Source organism: Aethalodelphis obliquidens, unplaced genomic scaffold (assembly GCF_003676395.1).
Source record: "Aethalodelphis obliquidens isolate GAN/ISIS:26980383/991018 unplaced genomic scaffold, ASM367639v1 scaffold1, whole genome shotgun sequence".
Lineage (NCBI taxonomy): Eukaryota > Metazoa > Chordata > Mammalia > Artiodactyla > Delphinidae > Aethalodelphis > Aethalodelphis obliquidens.
In genome coordinates, this window is record NW_020837945.1 from 87,284,705 (window position 1) to 87,303,499 (window position 18,795).

An 18,795-nucleotide genomic window follows, 5' to 3' on the forward strand; every position below is an offset into this window, starting at 1 on the left:
GCAAAAAAAAAAAAAAAAAAAAAAAAAAAAATGTAGAAAGCACATCCTGTGAGGTAAAATGTGATGGATCTATCTACATTAGATCTTTCCCCCCTCCCTTCCTCCCTCCCGCCTCTCTCTCTCTCTTCTCTTTCTTTCTCTCTTTTTCTTTCCTTCCTTCCTTCCTCACCGTGCAGCATGTGGGATCTTAGTTCCCCGACCAGGGATTGAACCTGTGCCCCCTGCATTGAAAGCGTGGAGTCTTAACCATTGGACTGCCAGAGAAGTCCCAATGTAACGATTTCTGTTCAACAAAAGACGTAAGTAACAGATGGATGGCAATCTGGGAATCTATTTTTTGCTGTGTATATCATCAACTAAGAACCAATATTTAAAATTTTTAAAGAACTTCTGAAAATTAACCAGAAAACCCAATAGAAAAGTGAACAAAGGGGAATTCCTTGGCGGTCCAGCAGTTAGGACTCAGCACTTTCACTGCCGTGGCCCCGGTCCAATCCCTGTTCTGCAAACCAAGGTCCTGCAAGCTATGGAGAGGCACTTCACAAAATGAGAAACCAAAATGTCTCATAAGCATATTAAGATATTTTCAATCTTTTTAGTAATCAAATAATGCAAATTCAAACAATAGTAACATACTACTTTAGGCCCCTCAGATTTACCAAAATTAAAAAGTTGTATAAAACCTTCGATAAGGATGTAGGGAAACATGATCAGCTGATGGGCGTGTAAACTTGAGCCATTCTGGATAATATTTTGGAGGTATTTAATCACAAGCATACAAAAAAATATATACACAAAGCCCACTCCCCCTCAGAAAAAAGAGAAAAAAACCCACAAACACCTTAACACATACAAGAATGTTTATGGTAGCATTATCTACAAAGTGAATACTTAGAAACACAGAAGGCACTCAACTTGATATTTAACTGAATTCGAGTTCAGAAAGGTGATAGAGGAGAGTTTCCTGCCCTATACAGTAGATTTCTTTAAGGACAAGAACCATAGTTTATCTTTGTATCCCTGTGCATATGGCTTGATAGGAGATATTCCATAGCTGTTTGTTAAACTGACTAGTAGTGAAACAGAAGTTTTTAAGGAGCTGCAAGAAACATTTGGTAACATTACATCCATTGTCCTTGGTTAGTCACACAATTTATGGTTAGCAAACAGAGACTAGAAAACAAAGTCACATGCCATGGTCCAGTACTCTCTATTACATTATTTTCTCTCTTCAATTGTCTGGTATGACATTCAATGGAAAAAATAGGGCACATTTTCACTTTTTCTATAGAAAATTCTTTGAAGAGTGGTAGAGAGTTATAAAGTCCTGTTTATTCTAGTTTAAAAAGCATTTGTCTAATGATGTTAGAGAAGAATTTTTCTAAGCTATAAACAAGAAATTTACATCAGAATTTTGTATTCTCAAACTTCAGTCATTCATGTTTCACCTGCTCAATTTTTTCCGTGTCCATGTATCATTATTTACTTCATGCTTTTTCCTTAACTGTTTGCTTTAAAAAAAAAAGTTCTGTCTTAAGTAAAAATATTCATGAATCAGATCTGATGTTACATTTCACAACATATAATTTACAACCATGAAAATAAAACTATGTACTATATATATTTTTATATGTTGTGCGCTTTATGAGTCTGGATTAGATGATTTCTGAGGTTCCTCCTGATTTCTGAGGTTCCTCCTAAACTAACATACTGTCATTTTGTGTTAGTTTCTCTACTTCAGCAATTTAGTTGTTCACTAAAGAACACTGGATCAGTGCCACAAGGCACTTAACCATAATCTTGTAACCATAAAGGAAGAAGTGCCATGAGGGAATTTCCTGGCGGTCCAGTGGTTAGGACTTGGTGCTTTTACTCCATGGCCTGTGCTCAATCCCCTGTGCTCAATCCCCGGTTGGGGAACTAAGATTCTGCAAGAGCTGCACAGCCTCCTCCCTGCCCCGCCCCCCGCAAAAAAAAAGTGCCATGATATTATGCTTTAAAAATTTCTAAATTCAGCACTGCTGTTAGACAGAAATTTATAAAATATTTGCAGGGTATAGAAGCGAGTGATGTGGTGGGTATATGGTATGAAAGGATTAAGTTATTTTAAACAGTTTGGAGAATACAGAGAAGGAAGAATTAAAGGAAAAAATCCACTCTCACCTTGCTAATTGGGAAAATTTTAATCTTTTGAGACTTTCTGAAAATCCAAATGAGGTGTGGAAGAGTTGCACAGAGGAGGGTAATCAGTCATAGAATACAGTTCGAGCAATATGTTTTTTAAAAAAACATAATGCTATAGCAGAGAAGTGGTAACCCTAAATAAAATGTGCAGGGTAGGCAAGAAAAGAGAATTCAATAGTCTCAGATTTCAGCCAACTAAAATCCAAAACATCATGGTAAATGGTCTTTAGGCAGAGGATCAAAAAACAAAAACAAAAAAACACTACCCACCAGAAATTACATTTCTGTGTTATTTTGGTATGATTCCAATTCCTAATCTCAGCTTATTCTGAAGAATAAGGGCAAAAGTATCAATGATTTCAACTGTAATGTTTTTCAGTAGTGGACAGTATCTGGATAAGATATTTAAAAACTAGAAAACATTTTTTATTCAAAACATTCTTTTCATTAAATTTTTCAATGTGTAATTCATTCAGCTCAATATTTTTAGCAAGAAAAAAATTATCCAGGTCATATTTGTTTGCCTATTTAAAACTCAAAATAAACAAAAACTTAAAGGTTGTGACAACAAAAATCCCCCTAAAAAAGTATCTAAATAGTCATACCTTTTAAAGTATGGGATTAAGACTAGTAGATGACACAATATTCCTATTTAGCAATGTGAGAAAATTGTTTCTTTTTACAGTGAAGAAATTACTTTTCATAAATGTGATTTATTTTGGGTTCAGGTAGTTACCAGTTTAATACCAAGGTTACTAAGGAGAATGAACTTAACAAGGAAGTTGTGGTGATGCTTTAATATGGAAAAATCTTTATATAGAAAATTATTTTTCAAATCACTAGTATGAAGTACACTCCAAGCAACTAACAGACTATTAATATTTTGTTTTTTAAACTTACAAATTGAGCATACAACTTCATGTAATAAACATGTAAATTACATGTGACTTTTAGCTTTGTGAATTTATATTTTACACCCTAAGTGTACATACACATTTCTTTCTCTTAGATTTGACTGTTGTCTTAAGAGATTAATTTATGGAAAGCTAAACCAATATAAGGTATATTTGTAAATCCATAAACTCAATGCCATGAATAATTCTTGTAGATACTCTATCTTCAGTCATCAGAACTTGAGTTACAAAGGAATATATATTCAAAAGTTCATTTTTAATTTATAGGGATGAGACTGTTAATCGTAGGGAAAAACTAGCCAGATTTGCTTCTCTGTTGGGATTTACAGTTAGTTAAACTATTTATTTTCAATTAAATAAAAAGTACTGATTCTTTTAAGCCAATCTGCTTCTCAAGAGGATTGTGGCTATTTGATACGTATTTTTTTCTTTTGGCTGTGCCGCACGTCTTGGGGCATCTTTGTTCCCCACCAGGGATCTCACTCGTGCCCCCTGCTGTGGACGCATGGAGTCCTAACCACTGGACTGGCAGGGAATTCCCATGGCTATTTGATTTTTATTAGCTTTTTCAAATTTATGTCACTTATAGTGCTTTTAAGTCATGAAAATTCCATCAAAAATTAATCACAGAAGTTTGGGGAGTATATTAACCTGCTTGTAAAAGGTAAGACTGGGAGAACAAGCTGAGTAAGATTAACTGCAAATTGCCAGGAATTAAGTAATTCAATGCTTTGAAAATCAGATTTAAAAACTAGGAATAGTGTTAGTTTATTGGGGAAAAACAAAACACTACTGGCTACACCTGCCAATAATTCAGCAATACCTAACAGGCTACAGACCCTGTGAAACAGAGAAACTGGTTAATATGTGATGATACAAACTCAGAGGAATGAGAAAGGTGATTTAAAATGGTAAAACTGGCAAGTTCACAAGCAGGAAATTTACAAATTTACAAGCTTTTGAGTACCACACAATCATTTTCAAATAACATGAACTGCAAAGTGAAGATGAAAAAAAAAGATCACTACTGTTCACTACTGCCAAGAATTCTATTGTAGTGCTAATAAACATCACCATCTGTTACGTATTCTCGAGTCACAAGAGTACAGTGGAAATGTCTGTCTTTGCACAGAAAAAATCTAGAAGCAATTAGAAAATTTTCTTTTTAAGTAGGTTTGTTTTTCCAAAGAAGTTCATTTAGCTAAAAATATAGACTTGCTACCTCAGCAATTTATGGTCAGTCATAGGCTTATTTGAAAGCTGAGTCAAAGCAAAAAGGTTTTATTGGACAAACTGTCAGTGAGATGTGGCCTCAAGCTGCAGATTCAGCAAAAAAGCACTAAATTATATGGTTCTAAAACTTGGATTTAATACCTCTGGAGTAGTTGCATTACAATCTCTAATTTGATTACTAACACCTGATCAAAAGTAAAGCTGTAAAATACACAATTAAAAAAAAAACCCAGGCATTATTTATTTAAGGTTTGTTTCCTGAAAATCAAATTCCTGAAGCTGGATGTATATTAAAAAATTATAGACAGAATTACCAAGAAGGTAGTTGAATGGCTAGGTTACGTAGTTATGAAAAACATCCCAAGGACAAATCTTAGATTTTTATGTAACATGGTGTAATGGAAACATAACTACACTGGAAGCCAAATAACTTGGATTCCACTCCTGTCTGCTATAACTGGTTTTGGGACCCTGGCCTAATAATAACCCTAAGTTTCTGTTTCTGTAAGAAACTTAGAAACCTAGAGGGTGTAGACCAGATCGTTTCTAATGTTTTCTTACAATTTCATTATAATTTTAAATCTTCTAAGAAATATTTACATCAGACAGCTCTACCTGGAATGTGATAATCAGATAGAATGGTAGTTTTTAGGAATACAGGTATGCATATATAACAAAATGGTGGAAATAAAAATGATTGGTTTTGAAAAACTTGTTGCTGCCACCATTCTCAAAACAGACTCAATTCCCATGGGTCTTGAAGTAAAAAAAAACACTGTGGGTCATAAATCAGTCTTTTCAACTACATCAATATTTCTGAATGACAATATAGTTAGTGACAGTGTTTATTATATTTGAGGTCAATGATGCACAAAATGCTATCTCCTTGATACTATAAAAAGCTGTTACTGAATTGTAGTTGTGCCTCTCCCTCACTCCCCTCAGTTCATATGTTGAAGTCCTGGGCCCCAGTACATCAAAATATGAACTTATTTGGGTATAGTGTCTTTATCAAGTTAAAATGAGGTTATCAGCGTGGGCCCTAATCCAGTTACTGGCTGGTTCCTTGTAAAAGGGTCAAAGTTGGAAACAGACTTGCACTCAGGGAGAAGATGATGTGAACATGAAGATAGCCACGTACAAGCCAAGGAGAGCAGCGGGGAACAGATCCTTCTCTCACAGCTCTCAGAAGGAATCAACTATGCTAATATTTCAATTTTGAATTTCTAGCCTCTAGAACTGTGAGGCAATAAATTTCTATTGTTTAAGCCACTCAGTTTGTGATAATTTGTTATGGTAGCCACAGGAAACTAATACAGATTGATTTACCACTATCAAAAGTAATCTATACATTTTCATACAGCAACCCCTATCTCCCACATCTTCCTATTTCTATTTTAATACTTCAGAGGGTTTTCTCAGAAAATGATTTGATATCAGAAGTTCGGGCATGACTTTGCAGTTGCATAACTCTAAATGAAATGTGAACAGATTATAAATAACCTGTTTATTCATTTATAAATGAATTATGAAATGTTACTTTATTGTCGAACCCCTTACCACTTTCTCCCCATTTAAAATTATTTAGCACACAGATGGGGTTAAAATAGAGTGAGAATTAAAAAAAGACTGCCAAGAAAACCAGATCTCTCCTTCTTACCATAACGCTGGCCTCCTAGCGTCACTGAAAGAATCACACAGATGGGGAGTTCACTGATTGCCTTGGGGATAATAATTGTTGGGGAATGCAAAAGGAGGGTCTGGATCTTATTAATGGGAGTATCACTGGACTTAGGTGCATATTATGTTGCACTTTAGTTCTGGTAGTACAGTACTTTAACGACTTCATACATGAAAAACTGATCTTGTTTTGAGTTTAAAGAAGAAAAAGTTTACAGCACCTATGTTTACGGAAGGAAAACTATAGTCTAATTTCTTCAGTACATCTGTTTCTTATCGATTTATGAAATCAGAGAACATGCCAGACGACGATAGTCACCAAAAGCGGTTAAAACTACCAACTACAATACATTGAAAATACCACATTTAGGATACAATTATATACTGAAAAAGGTAGCAATGCCAAGAAAAAAAATTTAAAAAGATCTTGTTAAAGACAGTTCTCATAAGTTGTGTTTAAAATCATCCATTTTAACATCTGCAAAAAAGTCAACTTTATTATTTTACATCAACATTATGGAAGTTAAAGAGAACAATCAAGTTGTCTCATGGACTGGAAGGTGACTTATTAATTCCCTTTCATTTCCAAACCTCATTAAGCAGTCACTACATTTATGAGGTAAATCAGCCGAATGCTTGAAATCTAGATGAATTTTAAGATCTTCAATCTGTCCTGTTGAATATTCACAATATTGACATAAATAAATCCCTTCAGATAAATGTGAATTTAAATGTTTGCAATATTCTAGCATGCTTGAAAAGCCTTTCCCACAGTCATCACAAACATGAGGAAAAATTTTAGTATGTTCAATAGCAACATGCCTGTTAACATTTGTATGAAGTCTACTCCGAAACCCACATACTTGACATACAAAGAAGTTTTTACATTTGTCAAATGTAATTTTGCTTAAGAGGCTGTACTGTCCATGTTCTCCATTGTTATACTTATCACTTAACTCTATTAATTTACATGCATGCTCATTTACCACGTGGCTATGCAAGTCTTCTGGATCATTCGTTTCATGTTCACAGAACTGACACAAGTACTGTTCATCACAGCTGTGCTCCTGGAAATGTAGGTAGAGTTCACTGCTTGAGGAGAACTGTACATCACACTGCTCACACCAATAAAGGTGATCACTAAAATGGGTGTCTGCAATGTGCTGGCTGAGGTTCTCAAAAATTACTGTCTTATAATCACAGTATTTACAAATGTAGGGATCCTCTTCATGCAGTTTGGCATGTTCGATCAGGAGCATGTTGGTAGAGAAACTTTCTTTGCATACTCGACAGACATTTGAATCAGTACGCTTATGCTTCAAGATCATATGCTGCTTTAAATCAGAAAAATATTTGCTGTTGAACTCACAAAGTTCACATTTATAGAGGCCACTGCTATTAGCTCTCAGTAAAGGCCATTTCTGCTGGGCAGTCACATTAAAAGCTTGGCTCTTGTCAAGAATTTTGCAAAGTTTAGCTGGTGGCTCTTCATCAGTTTGGTCTTGGAGACTCTCAGAGGAATTGTTTTCTGTCTCTATATCATAATCTTCAGAAATTGCATGCACTTCCGCAGCAATTGGAACATCTTCAGCAGTGTGAACTTCTATAGGGCTCTCCTCTTGAGTTTGCTGGTTGACTGATTCAGGGGAGTCGCACTCTTCATCACAAATTTCAATATCAGCAGATTTTTCTAAATAAAACAAGGCTATTATTATTATTATTACTAAATAAGACCTACTAAATAAGTCACTGGCAAAAAGAAATTTATTTTACTTATTATTTTTTCACTGACCTATACAAAATGTGCAAATTCTATTAATTACTTTCCCTTACCTGTAGAAAAGGCAGTGTGATCTAGAATTCTAAGTACAGGACTGGGAACCAGGTAGTTTTGATTTCTGTTTCTGGCCTTGATTCCATCTGTAAATTTTGGCAAGTCATTTGATGTCTCTGTATCAGAATCATCATCTGTGAAAAGTGATTTGGAAAAATATTTATTATTTATATAAAAGCATTAAACATTATTATAAAACAAAGCACAAATGTTTTTAAATATAATTTAGAATTCCAACAGAACTAAGGACTTAAATTTAGCTATGAAAAGCTTTGTTATCTGCGTACCACAGATACACAGAAAATCTGTCCAAACAAGCAACTACTTTTGCTTCCATGCCCTATTTGGACAAGAATACACTTTTTAAAGTTACTTAGGAATTTTAACTTGAAATTACTGAGTCTGAGTAAGTCTTTATTCCCTCAGCTCAGCCCTAATGTGTGTTTATTTTTTAACACTTTAATTGGAATATAATTGCTTTACAATGGTGTGCTAGCTTCTGCTGTATACAGTGAATTAGCTATACATATACATATGTTCCCATATCTCTTCCCTCTTGCGTCACCCTCCCTCCCACCCTCCCTATCCCACCGCTCTAGGTGGTCACAAAGCACCGAGCTGATCTCCCTGTGCTATGAGGCTGCTTCCCGCTAGCTATCTATTTTACGTTTGGTAGTGTACATATGTCCATGCCACTCTCTCACTTTGTCACAGCTTAGCCTTTCCCCTCCCCATATCCTCAAGTCCATTCTCTAGTAGGTCTGTGTCTTTACTCCCATCTTCCCCTAGGTTCTTCATACCATTTTTTTTTTCTTTTTAGAGTCCATATATATGTGTTAGCATATGATATTTGTTTTTCTCTTTCTGACTTACTTCACTCTGTATGACAGACTCTAGGTCCATCCACCTCACTACAAATAACTCAATTTCGTTTCTTTTTATGGCTGAGTAATACTCCATTGTATATATGTGCCACATCTTCTTTATCCATTCATCTGTCGATGGACACTTAGGTTGCTTCCATGTCCTGGCTACTGTAAATAGCGCTGCAATGAACATTGGGGTACACATGACTTATTTATTTATCTATTTATTTATTTATGGCTGCATTGGATCTTCATTGCTGTACGCGGGTTCTCATTGCGGTGGCTTCTGTTGCGGAGCACGGGCTCTAGGTGTGTGGGCTACAGTAGCTGTGGCTCGAAGGCTCTAGGGCACAGGCTCAGTAGTCGTGGCGCACGGGCTTAGGTGCTCCACGGCATGTGGGATCTTCCCGGACCAGGGCTCGAACCCGTGTCTCCTGAATTGGCAGGCGGATTCTTAACCACTGCGCCACCAGGGAAGCCCATGTGCCCTTTTGAATTATGGTTTTCTCAGGGTATATGCCCAGTAGTGGGATTGCTGGGTCATATGGTAGTTCTATTTTTAGTTTTTTAAGGAACCTCCATACTGTTCTCCACAGTGGCTGTATCAATTTACATTCCCACCAACAGTGCAAGAAGGTTTCCTTTTCTCCACACCCTCTCCAGCATTTATTGTTTGTACATTTTTTGATGATGGCCATTCTGACCGGTGTGAGATGATATCTCATTGTAGTTTTGATTTGAATTTCTCTAATGATTAATAATGTTGAGTATTCTTTCATGTGTTCATTGGCAATCTGTATATCTTCTTCGGAGAAATGTCTATTTAGGTCTTCTGCCCATTTTTGGATTGGGTTGTTTTTTTTGATATTGAGCTGCATGAGCTGCTTTTAAATTTTGGAGATTAATCCTTTGTCAGTTGCTTCATTTGCAAATATTTTCTACCATCCTGAGGGTTGTCTTTTCATCTTGTTTACGGTTTCCTTTGCTGTGCAAAAGCTTTTAAGTTTCGCTAGGTCCCGTTTTTGTTTTTATTTCCCCTTCTCTAGGAGGTGGGTCAAAAAGGATCTTGCTGTGATTTATGTCATAGTGTTCTACCTATGTTTTCCTCTAAGAGTTTGATAGTGTCTGGCCTTACATTTAGGTCTTTAATCCATTTTCAGTTTATTTTTGTGTATGGTGTTAGGGAGTGTTCTAATTTCATTCTTTTAATGTAGCTGTCCAGTTTTCCCAGCACCACTTATTGAAGAGGCTGTCTTTTCTCCATTGTATATTCTTGCCTCCTTTATCAAAGATAAGGTGACCATATGTGCGTGGGTTTATCTCTGGGCTTTCTATCCTGTTCCATTGATCTATATTTCTGTTTTTGTGTCAGTAACATACTGTCTTGATTACTGTAGCTTTGTATTATAGTCCGAAGTCCGGGAGCCTGATTCCTCCAGCTCCGTTTTTCTTTCTCAAGATTGCTTTGGCTATTCGGGGTCTTTTGTGTTTCCATACAAATTGCGAATTTTTTTGTTCTAGTTCTGTGAAAAATGCCAGTGGTAGTTTGATAGGGATTGCATTGAATCTGTAGATTGCTTTCGGTAGTAGAGTCATTTTCACAATGTTGATTCTTCCAATCCAAGAACATGGTATATCTCTCCATCTATTTGTATCATCTTTAATTTCTTTCAGCAGTGTCTTATAATTTTCTGCATACAGGTCTTTTGTCTCCTTAGGTTTATGCCTAGGTATTTTATTCTATTTGTTGCAATGGTAAATGGGAGTGTTTTCTTAATTTCACTTTCAGATTTTTCATCATTAGTGTATAGGAATGCAAGAGATTTCTGTGCATTAATTTTTTATCCTGCTACTTTACCAAATTCATTGATTAGCTCTAGTAGTTTTCTGGTAGTGTCGTTAGGATTCTCTATGTATAGTATGTCGTCTGCAAACAGTGACAGCTTTACTTCTTCTTTTCCAATTTGGATTCCTTTTATTTCTTTTTCTTCTCTGATTGCTGTGGCTAAAACTTCCAAAACTATGTTGAATAATAGTGGTGAGAGTGGGCCACCTTGTCTTGTTCCTGATCTTAGTGGAAATGGTTTCAGTTTTTCACCATTGAGGATGATGTTGGCTGTGGGTTTGTCATATATGGCCTTCATTATGTTGAGGTAAGTTCCCTCTATGCCTACTTTCTGGAGGGTTTTTATCATAAATTGGTGTTGAATTTTGTCAAAAGCTTTCTCTGCACCTATTGAGATGATCATATGATTTTTCTCTTTCAATCTGTTAAAGCCCCAGTGTTTTAAAGTTAACATGGACAAGCTGAAATGCCAGCCAGTAGTGAAAACTGCACTTCAACATCAGGTCTTTATGGTTTAGAAGTTTCAGATTTACAGGAAAAAAAAAAAAAAAAAAAAGACAGTACAGAGAATTCCCATATATCCTCCATTCAGTTTCTCCACTCTTAACATCTTACATTAATATTTGTTACAATTAATGACCAATACTGGTAAGTTGTTATTAACTGAAGTCCATACTTCATCCAGATATCCTTGGTGTTTATGTAATGTCCTTTTTCTGTTCCAGGATCCCAATCAGGATACATACCATTTAGTTGTCATGTCTCTAGGCTATTGTTAACTGTGGTAGTTTCTCAGACTTCCCTTGTTTTCGAAGACCATGACAATTTGAGGAGACTGGTAAGGTATTTTGCAGGATGTCCCACTAATGAACTTTGGTTTTTTTTCATGATTAGACTGGGATTATGGATTATTGGGAGGGAAACACAGAGGCAAACTGTCAAGTTTTATCGTATCATATCAAGAGTACATACTATTAACTTGGTTTATCACTGTTGACGTTGAACTTGATAACCGGGGTATTTATCAGGTTTCTTCAATGTAAAGTCACTCTTTTACTTTCCATACTCTATGCTTGGAATTAAGTCGCTAAGTGCAGTCCATACTTTAGGAGTGGAAAGTTATGCTCCACCTCCTTGAGTGAGGAGTATCTACATAAATCATTTGGAATTCTTCTGTACAGATTTGTTTCCTCTCCCTTAAATCAGCCATTTCTCCAAGAAGCCCTTGTTCCTTTTATTGGAAAATGGTATTAGAAACCAAGATCTGGACACTAGATGTGCTCATTGCTACTGGGCTGTCATTTCTGCTAGGCCCCCTCAGCTAACACAGCAAATAATATGTGCATGTACACTGCCATGTATATATAGATATACCCATAAATGTTTCTGTATGTAACCATTTGTGTCTATATTAAGCCAAACATGAGTTCATACTGATGTCTCTGACTCTGCATGTTCTTTTCTTAAAATTTATTTTTATTTTTTTTAAAAAATATTTATTTATTTGGCTGCACTGGGTCTTAGTTGCAGTACGTGGGATCTTTCAGTTGCGGCATGCAGTCTCTTAGTTGCAGCATGTGGGATCTAGTTTCCTGACCAGGGATTGAACCCAGGCCCCCTGCACTGGGAGCACGGAGTCTTAATCACTAAGCACCAGGGAAATCCCTGCATGTTCTTTAAATAATTTATGTATCTGTGCCTATAATAGGAGCTCACGGGAACTGGGAGTTTTGATTATTGCAGAGGAAGAAGAGAACAAATGCAAGTTACTATTCATCTTATGCTCTAGAAAAGAGGAGTCAATAGAAGATACAAGATTGAAAATGACCAAATCCTTCACCCTCTGTTCTTTCCTTCCATTAGCCCTCCAGACTGAAAGGTATAGCTGAGTGGAAGAACTGTGTGTAACAGTATTCTTTACCTTTCATCATAAATGGTCCAAACTCTGGGTCATTCCTGCTTTGCCACTGATTCCTAGCTGATTAAAATTGATTTAGGAGGATCTGTTTTTGATTTATATCTCTGAAATAATGTTAAAAATTAAAATTCACTTTCTTACACAAAACTCTTTTGTTTTCTTAAGTTTAAACACTTGCCCATTTTGAAATCATCACTTTCACCCACATTTTCAAAAATGAAATGAAAAATTATAAAAGCAACTTAAAGAAAAATATTTTGGAAAATTTAGATATACCTTTGTTGTCAAAATATTTTAAGTCTGGTTGTCTCATAGAACAAACACTATAACAATGATCAGAAAAAATGCCATTGAATCCATCTGCAATTCTGCTTATTCCAGAGGAATCTGAAAACAAAATTTTAAAAATTTCAAGCATACTGAACATATATACATTTAATGACAGCAATCTCTTTATCCAACATATATAAAATTTCATAGTATTTGTAATAAAGTATTAATATTTCCCTCAATTCTCAAGGTTTTTATAATTCAGATCTGACACTGACTTTGAGCTTTGAAAGAACCATAAATTATACAATTTAAAATATAATACTTTGAAGCACACAAAGATACAATTGCCTTGGTCAGAATCCCACAAAATATAAATATGCAATATATATGTTAATTGCAAAAAACAAAAACAAAAATAACAAACCAAAAAAAACATTGAATTAACTACCAAGAAGATCTGCCATGTACTGTAGGAAAAGCATAACACATAGGGGAAAGTCTGAGGACCAGTTAGGGCTCTGAATACAGTCATTTCAACTCTTGCCTGGGAAGTGCCAGTAAGCAGTAAACCAGGCTTAATTTCCTCAGATACGAAAAATGTGTAGGTTGGGTTGGTTAACAGGTATACCTGAAACTGCCCCAAGTATATGCATGTGAGTTGCATTTGTTACAGATGGCCAAAGACATCTTATTTGCCAAGACAGCAGAGCCAACCTCAAAGAAAGGATCTAAAATTACACAATCAAAAAGAAATTCATATTTCTGAAAATAATGTACAAGATAAAGTATTTTCCCAATGATGCAAAATATCTTCCACCAAGGTTATTGCTGTGCCTTAAGCACAAGCTTGGGAATCACACAGGCAAATATCAATTATGCTGTATAAGTATGTAACCTTGGATATTGAATTTTAAATATCTATAAACCACGAAGTTGTGAGGAATAAACAATGTCTGTAAAGTTCTGATGTGTGCTTAGCACATGGCAGACATTGAGAAATATATATTCAGAGAATTTATTTAAAGTTTACTCTTACCTAAAAGTTGACCCAGATATTTAACTCTTATCAAATAGATCATTTATGAGAAAATGATGGAAACACAACTGCACGGGAATACATGGCCTAACTTTTAAATAATTTAATCACACACTGACCTGAATAACGAGAAGGGTGTAAAGTCTTCCTTTTTCTTTTTTTAGGATATTCATTCATATCTTTTTAATCTAAAAATGGAAAAATTTAACAAATATATCACAACTGTTAAAAAATTTTCTTCTAACCAAATAGTTTATTGGCAATAGGAAGTATGTGTGCCACATGAAAATCCACTTCATAAGAGAAATGTTAAACAATCCTTCTGCTTACATTTTGGATTTATTTTTCTATCAAGTTTAAAGGCAGGACACCAAGTTCTGTTTTCTTTCTTACTGAGGTTGAGAACTCCTTTTCAAATGTGGATGTAATTGTGAAAACTGGATAATAACATAAGCCTTATGCTTAATTTTTTATAGAAGACAAATTGTGCATATGGCACCAAATTAAGGGTTTTACAGGTACATTTCTTAGAGTTGGGAATATTTTGATGCAGTTTTGAAGCCACAGGTAGATAGATTCCCTCAAAAAAATACTGTCACAAATCTGTATTGATGCCCTGGCTTCAGGAAAAACAAAAAAACAAAAAAACAAAACTCATTGTATAGAAGCTCAGAATATAACTTTCAAGAAAAAAATCCTTTTCTGACTTATGAGGTCACATTCAACATTCCGTCGAGAACAAAAGAGTACGGCAGCCACTGAATGATTAAATTCCGACAGACTGTTATAGAATTGACTAATTAGTTTTACTACATCCCACTTACTTGGTATAATTCTTAATACTGGAGTGAGGAAAAATGAATTACAGGAAGTTTTCACAGATGGTAAAAAAAATGCCTGTAGAAAAAAACATGACAGAAGTCTTATGAGCAAAAATGTAGTTCATTTCTGAGACACAAGAATACAATGGTGGGCTTCCCTCGTGGCACAGTGGTTAAGAATCTGCCTGCCAATGCAGGGGACATGGGTTCGAGCCCTGGTCCGGGAAGATACCACATGCTGTGGAGCGACTAAGCCCATGCGCCACAACTACTGAGCCTGCGCTGAGCCCTCGAGCCATAACTACTGAGCCCGCGTGCCACAACTACTGAAGCCTGTGCGCCTAGAGCCCATGCTCCACAACAAGAGAAGCCACTGCAGTGAGAAGCCGGCACACTGCAACGAAGAGTAGCCCCCATTCGCTGCAACTAGAAAAAGCCTGTGTGCAACAACAAAGACCAAATGCAGCCCCAATAAATAAATAAAATTAGTTTTTTAAAAAAACGAATATAATGGTACCAGATCTTAGTCAACTAGAAAGCTATACAGAATTAACTCAAGTACAATATTCTTTTGAACATACTGTATTAAGTACTAAAACTTGTGTAAATCTATAAATATGTGACTATATGTAAATGTGAAGTATCCTGTGAAGTACAAATTCATTGAAATGAATTTATCTTCTAAAGCTATAGTTGTATCTTAACACCGAAATAGGAATATAAATCTCATTAATTTATTTAGCCACAGTGAAAGCCAATATAATGCAAGCCAACTCCAAATTAGACTTTAAACTGTTTAAATCCTTATAGATTATTTAATAAAGTATAATAATGATCATTTGAACACCAATTATGTACCATGCTGTTGTGTACATTATTTTATTTAACCCTATGATTTGCAAAATCCACAACACTCTCAAAATCGCTATTCTTTACCCTTTGTTACTGATGAGGAAACTGAGGCATAGATTTAAGTCAGGGGAATACTTAATAAGTGACAGGGTTGGGATTTGAACAAAGATCTAACTGATTTTGAAGACCATGCTTTCAATCCCTTTATTTTAGTTGTGGAAACAAATAGGGAGACAAAGTGATCACCCCAATTCAAGTAATAGCTTAGTGTCAGAATCAGAACTGCCTACTCCATTTCAGATTAGTGTTCTTTCCACTGTAGCATTGGGAAAGTAAGGAATGTCAGGAAAAAAAATGCATCGTGAAGTCTTCTCTACCAGCTTATAAACTGCTTTTCTTATCACCACGGTGATATACTATATAGCAGGTAGAACTTGGCATCATTACTAAGACCATCTCATTTCTAGTGGTAAGGAACTTGAGGTGAACATACTATTTTTGCTGTTTCACTAAGTTCTGGGTATATCAGCACTACATGTGCTGTTATACTACACTTATAGTGCTGCTGAGTTTATTGCAAATTTTCCTTATTTTATTTGATCTTCACAACAATCCTGTGAAGTACATAGAAGGGCTACTATCAAATCCACTCCAATATTACTGATGAGAAAACAAACTCAGGGAAAGTCAAGTCAACAAAGTAGCAGAACCAGAGATGAAAAAGCATGTTTTCTGACTTCTGGGTTTTGAGCAACTAACTGTGTGAGTAAATCTTCATTTCTAATCACTGATACCAGAAAGTTACGTCTTGCTTCCAGTTCTTACTCAGCCACCAGTTGGGAGGAGGGGAAGGGAATCACCCAAAGAAATTGACAACAATGATTTACAGAAATGGTATCAATATATATAATGCCTCACCTAACAACACAAATAGCATTCCTTGAGCCCACCCCCATCAAGTGCATTAAAAAATAAAAAAAAGAAAAGCTGTTTTCCTATTTATGTAATAAACTAAAATCTCAAGACTTATTCCTAATACCTTTTGTACACTTCCAGAATTTACACAGCTAAAACCTTTATACTTCATGTTCTAAATGTTCTACAAGTATCAGATAGAACACTGAAAACTGTCAACCGAGCATGTTAAACACTTCAAATTCTTTCAAAAAAACAAGAAAAGGAAACCAACTACGGCATTAGAATTAATGTTAAGCTGGCCTGGATTCAGATGTCAGGTGGAAGGAATAGGATCACCTTGATCAGGAATTGTTTGACTCCTACTTAGGGCTAAACAATATCCAAATGCTCACCAGACCTCCTTTAAGCCAAGATGGTAAAATGCCCACTCAAGACCAAAAATGCTAACCATCCTTCATTTCAGCAAATGTTTTTAAGTGCCTTTTGTATGTATAACTGCCCTGATGAAGAAGTTTGGCTTTTTTACTTAGGTATGTCACATACACATTTGCTCACTAGTCCTCCTTTCACTGGGAAGATTCTGAACATGCACATGCACCTTTTAACTCAACTCCCCTTCCTCACTTAAAAACAAACTACAGATGTAATATATGTCACTGCAGTAAAATTAGAAAAAAATTAAAATGAATTGAATCACTTAGAATCTATTCATCCAGAAAAACCAATGTTAACATTTTGGTGCATACACATCTAGACATTTTTCTCATGCTAAGGTATTCACAAATATTTTACGTTTACAGAAAGAAAATCATGCCATCCAAAACATTTTTTTTTAAAAAAGCAACTTACAAGACTCTCATCAGCATCTTTCCACCTGTCATTTTTTTTCAACAATAAAAACGTCTAAGTACAAAACACACTACAGATAATAGGCAGTCAGCACTCACATCAAAGAGTTCAACCTTTCTAAGGCCTTTCATGCAATGTAAATATTCTCTTTCTAATTGGTATAAACATAAGACAAGCACTTACAATAAAAAGCTACAGTTTTCTTCTAAAGAGTTTTAAAAGCACGCTCTTTTCCACCTTCATTTTGAAACAAGTATATATTTTCCAGATTTTAAAAGAAATGAAACACAAAAATGCCACAGGAAAACTTGAACTAGAACCGACACTATATGTCCAATTTAGTGTCAGTCTTTGCTTTATCTCTTTGCTAAGAGATAAACTGCCTCAAATCACTCGTGTCCCTTGGTTCTACTGAAAAACAAGACCAAAAGGAGTTATAAGCACCCTAACAAGTGGCTTACACTGTACTGGCTGGAGACTTATAGCCGGGACCGAGGCCTGAAGATTGAGGCTACAAGATCGGTCCAGGGACGCGCCGCCGGAGGGTCAAGATGCCACCCGGCAGGGCCTGAGGGCCAGTGTGGCACCGACGGGCGTCCCGGGCCCAGACGCCCGGAGGGGCCCCTCAGGAGCCACCGAGACCCAGCCGCCTCCACCCCAGCGCCACGCACCGGCCCCGACGACTAGCGGAAACTCCCAAGTCCCGACCCCGGAGGCACCTTTCGGAAAAAAACAGCGGGGGGCCGAGGCGAGCCAGGGTGGAGGCATCCTCCACAGGGGATGGAACTGCCTTCGGGATGGGGGAGGGGAGCGCCATCCCGCCCGAAAACGAAGGCAGGGTTTCAGTTTAAAAGACGCCATCCGGTCTTCCCTGCCCTCTCCCGCAGGAAGCTGCGGCCGCACGCCCGCGGCCCCTGCAGCAGTGCAGAGCCCAACCCGCTCCGCCCTCACACTCACCAGTCCTCGGGCCCCGCCCGGCCAGCCCAGGCGCAGCTCCGAGGCGGCGGACAAGGCGCCCGAGCACGGTCGGAGGGGCCGCGCAGCCCTGCCCTCAGGCGCACGGCGGCGGGCGGCGCCGCTCTAGCCCTCACGCTCCCGGGCGCTCTGCCGGGGCAGCCCCACTCCCTCCCCGCGCGCCCTATGCCCTGCCTGCCAGGCCCCCAACCCAGGCTTGGCGGCCGCACTCACCGCCTCGCTCCGCGCCTGCGCCGCACGCCTCAGGGGCCCGCCGTGAGGGCAGGGAGGTGACTAGGTGAGAGTGGGGGCTGGGGAACGGGTGGCTTGGCCTCGCAGCACACCCGGCCTGGGCGGGACCACCGGCCTCGAGTGCCGGGGGTGGCCCGGCGGCCCGCCCGCCCCCTGGCAGGCACCTCCGCGCCGCGGCGGGTCCCTTCCGGGCGGGGGACCGCCCCGCCCGAAACAAGCGGGCGATTCCACCCTCTAGAATTGCTCCAGGCGAGGCTGCCGAAGGAACTTTCCCCCGCCCGACCCCGGCCCTCCCTCCCGCACGGAAGAAGTGGGAGAAGCGACGCGCGCCAGGCGCCCTTTTCCCACTAAGCTCCTCCTGGGAT

General features: G+C 37.7%; 1 protein-coding gene and 1 long non-coding RNA gene across 5 annotated transcripts in view; one reads left to right on the top strand and one right to left on the bottom strand.

Annotated features, from left to right (window-relative positions):
- Positions 1–3,988: 3,988 nt before the first annotated feature.
- On the bottom strand, positions 3,989–18,574 carry ZNF639 (zinc finger protein 639). 4 transcript variants are annotated; one of them, XM_027111382.1, is made up of 6 exons: positions 18,413–18,574; positions 14,609–14,681; positions 13,904–13,972; positions 12,752–12,862; positions 7,845–7,979; positions 3,989–7,701 (listed from the first exon to the last, which is right to left on the bottom strand). In XM_027111382.1, the coding sequence occupies exons 3-6, from the start codon at positions 13,959–13,961 to the stop codon at positions 6,548–6,550; spliced, it is 1,458 nt and encodes a 485-aa protein (XP_026967183.1). In that variant the 5' UTR covers positions 13,962–13,972; positions 14,609–14,681; positions 18,413–18,574; the 3' UTR covers positions 3,989–6,547. The 4 variants fall into 4 exon arrangements, with proteins under 4 accessions (XP_026967183.1, XP_026967173.1, XP_026967190.1 ...); XM_027111372.1 differs by lacking the exon at positions 18,413–18,574 and adding an exon at positions 18,182–18,292; XM_027111389.1 differs by lacking the exon at positions 18,413–18,574 and adding an exon at positions 17,944–18,134.
- Positions 18,364–18,795, top strand: part of LOC113622828 (uncharacterized) — a 29,900-nt gene continuing 29,468 nt past the window's right edge. The window contains exon 1 of the long non-coding RNA XR_003433673.1: positions 18,364–18,476. This is a non-coding gene — a long non-coding RNA (uncharacterized LOC113622828). The remainder of the gene's footprint in view (positions 18,477–18,795) is intronic.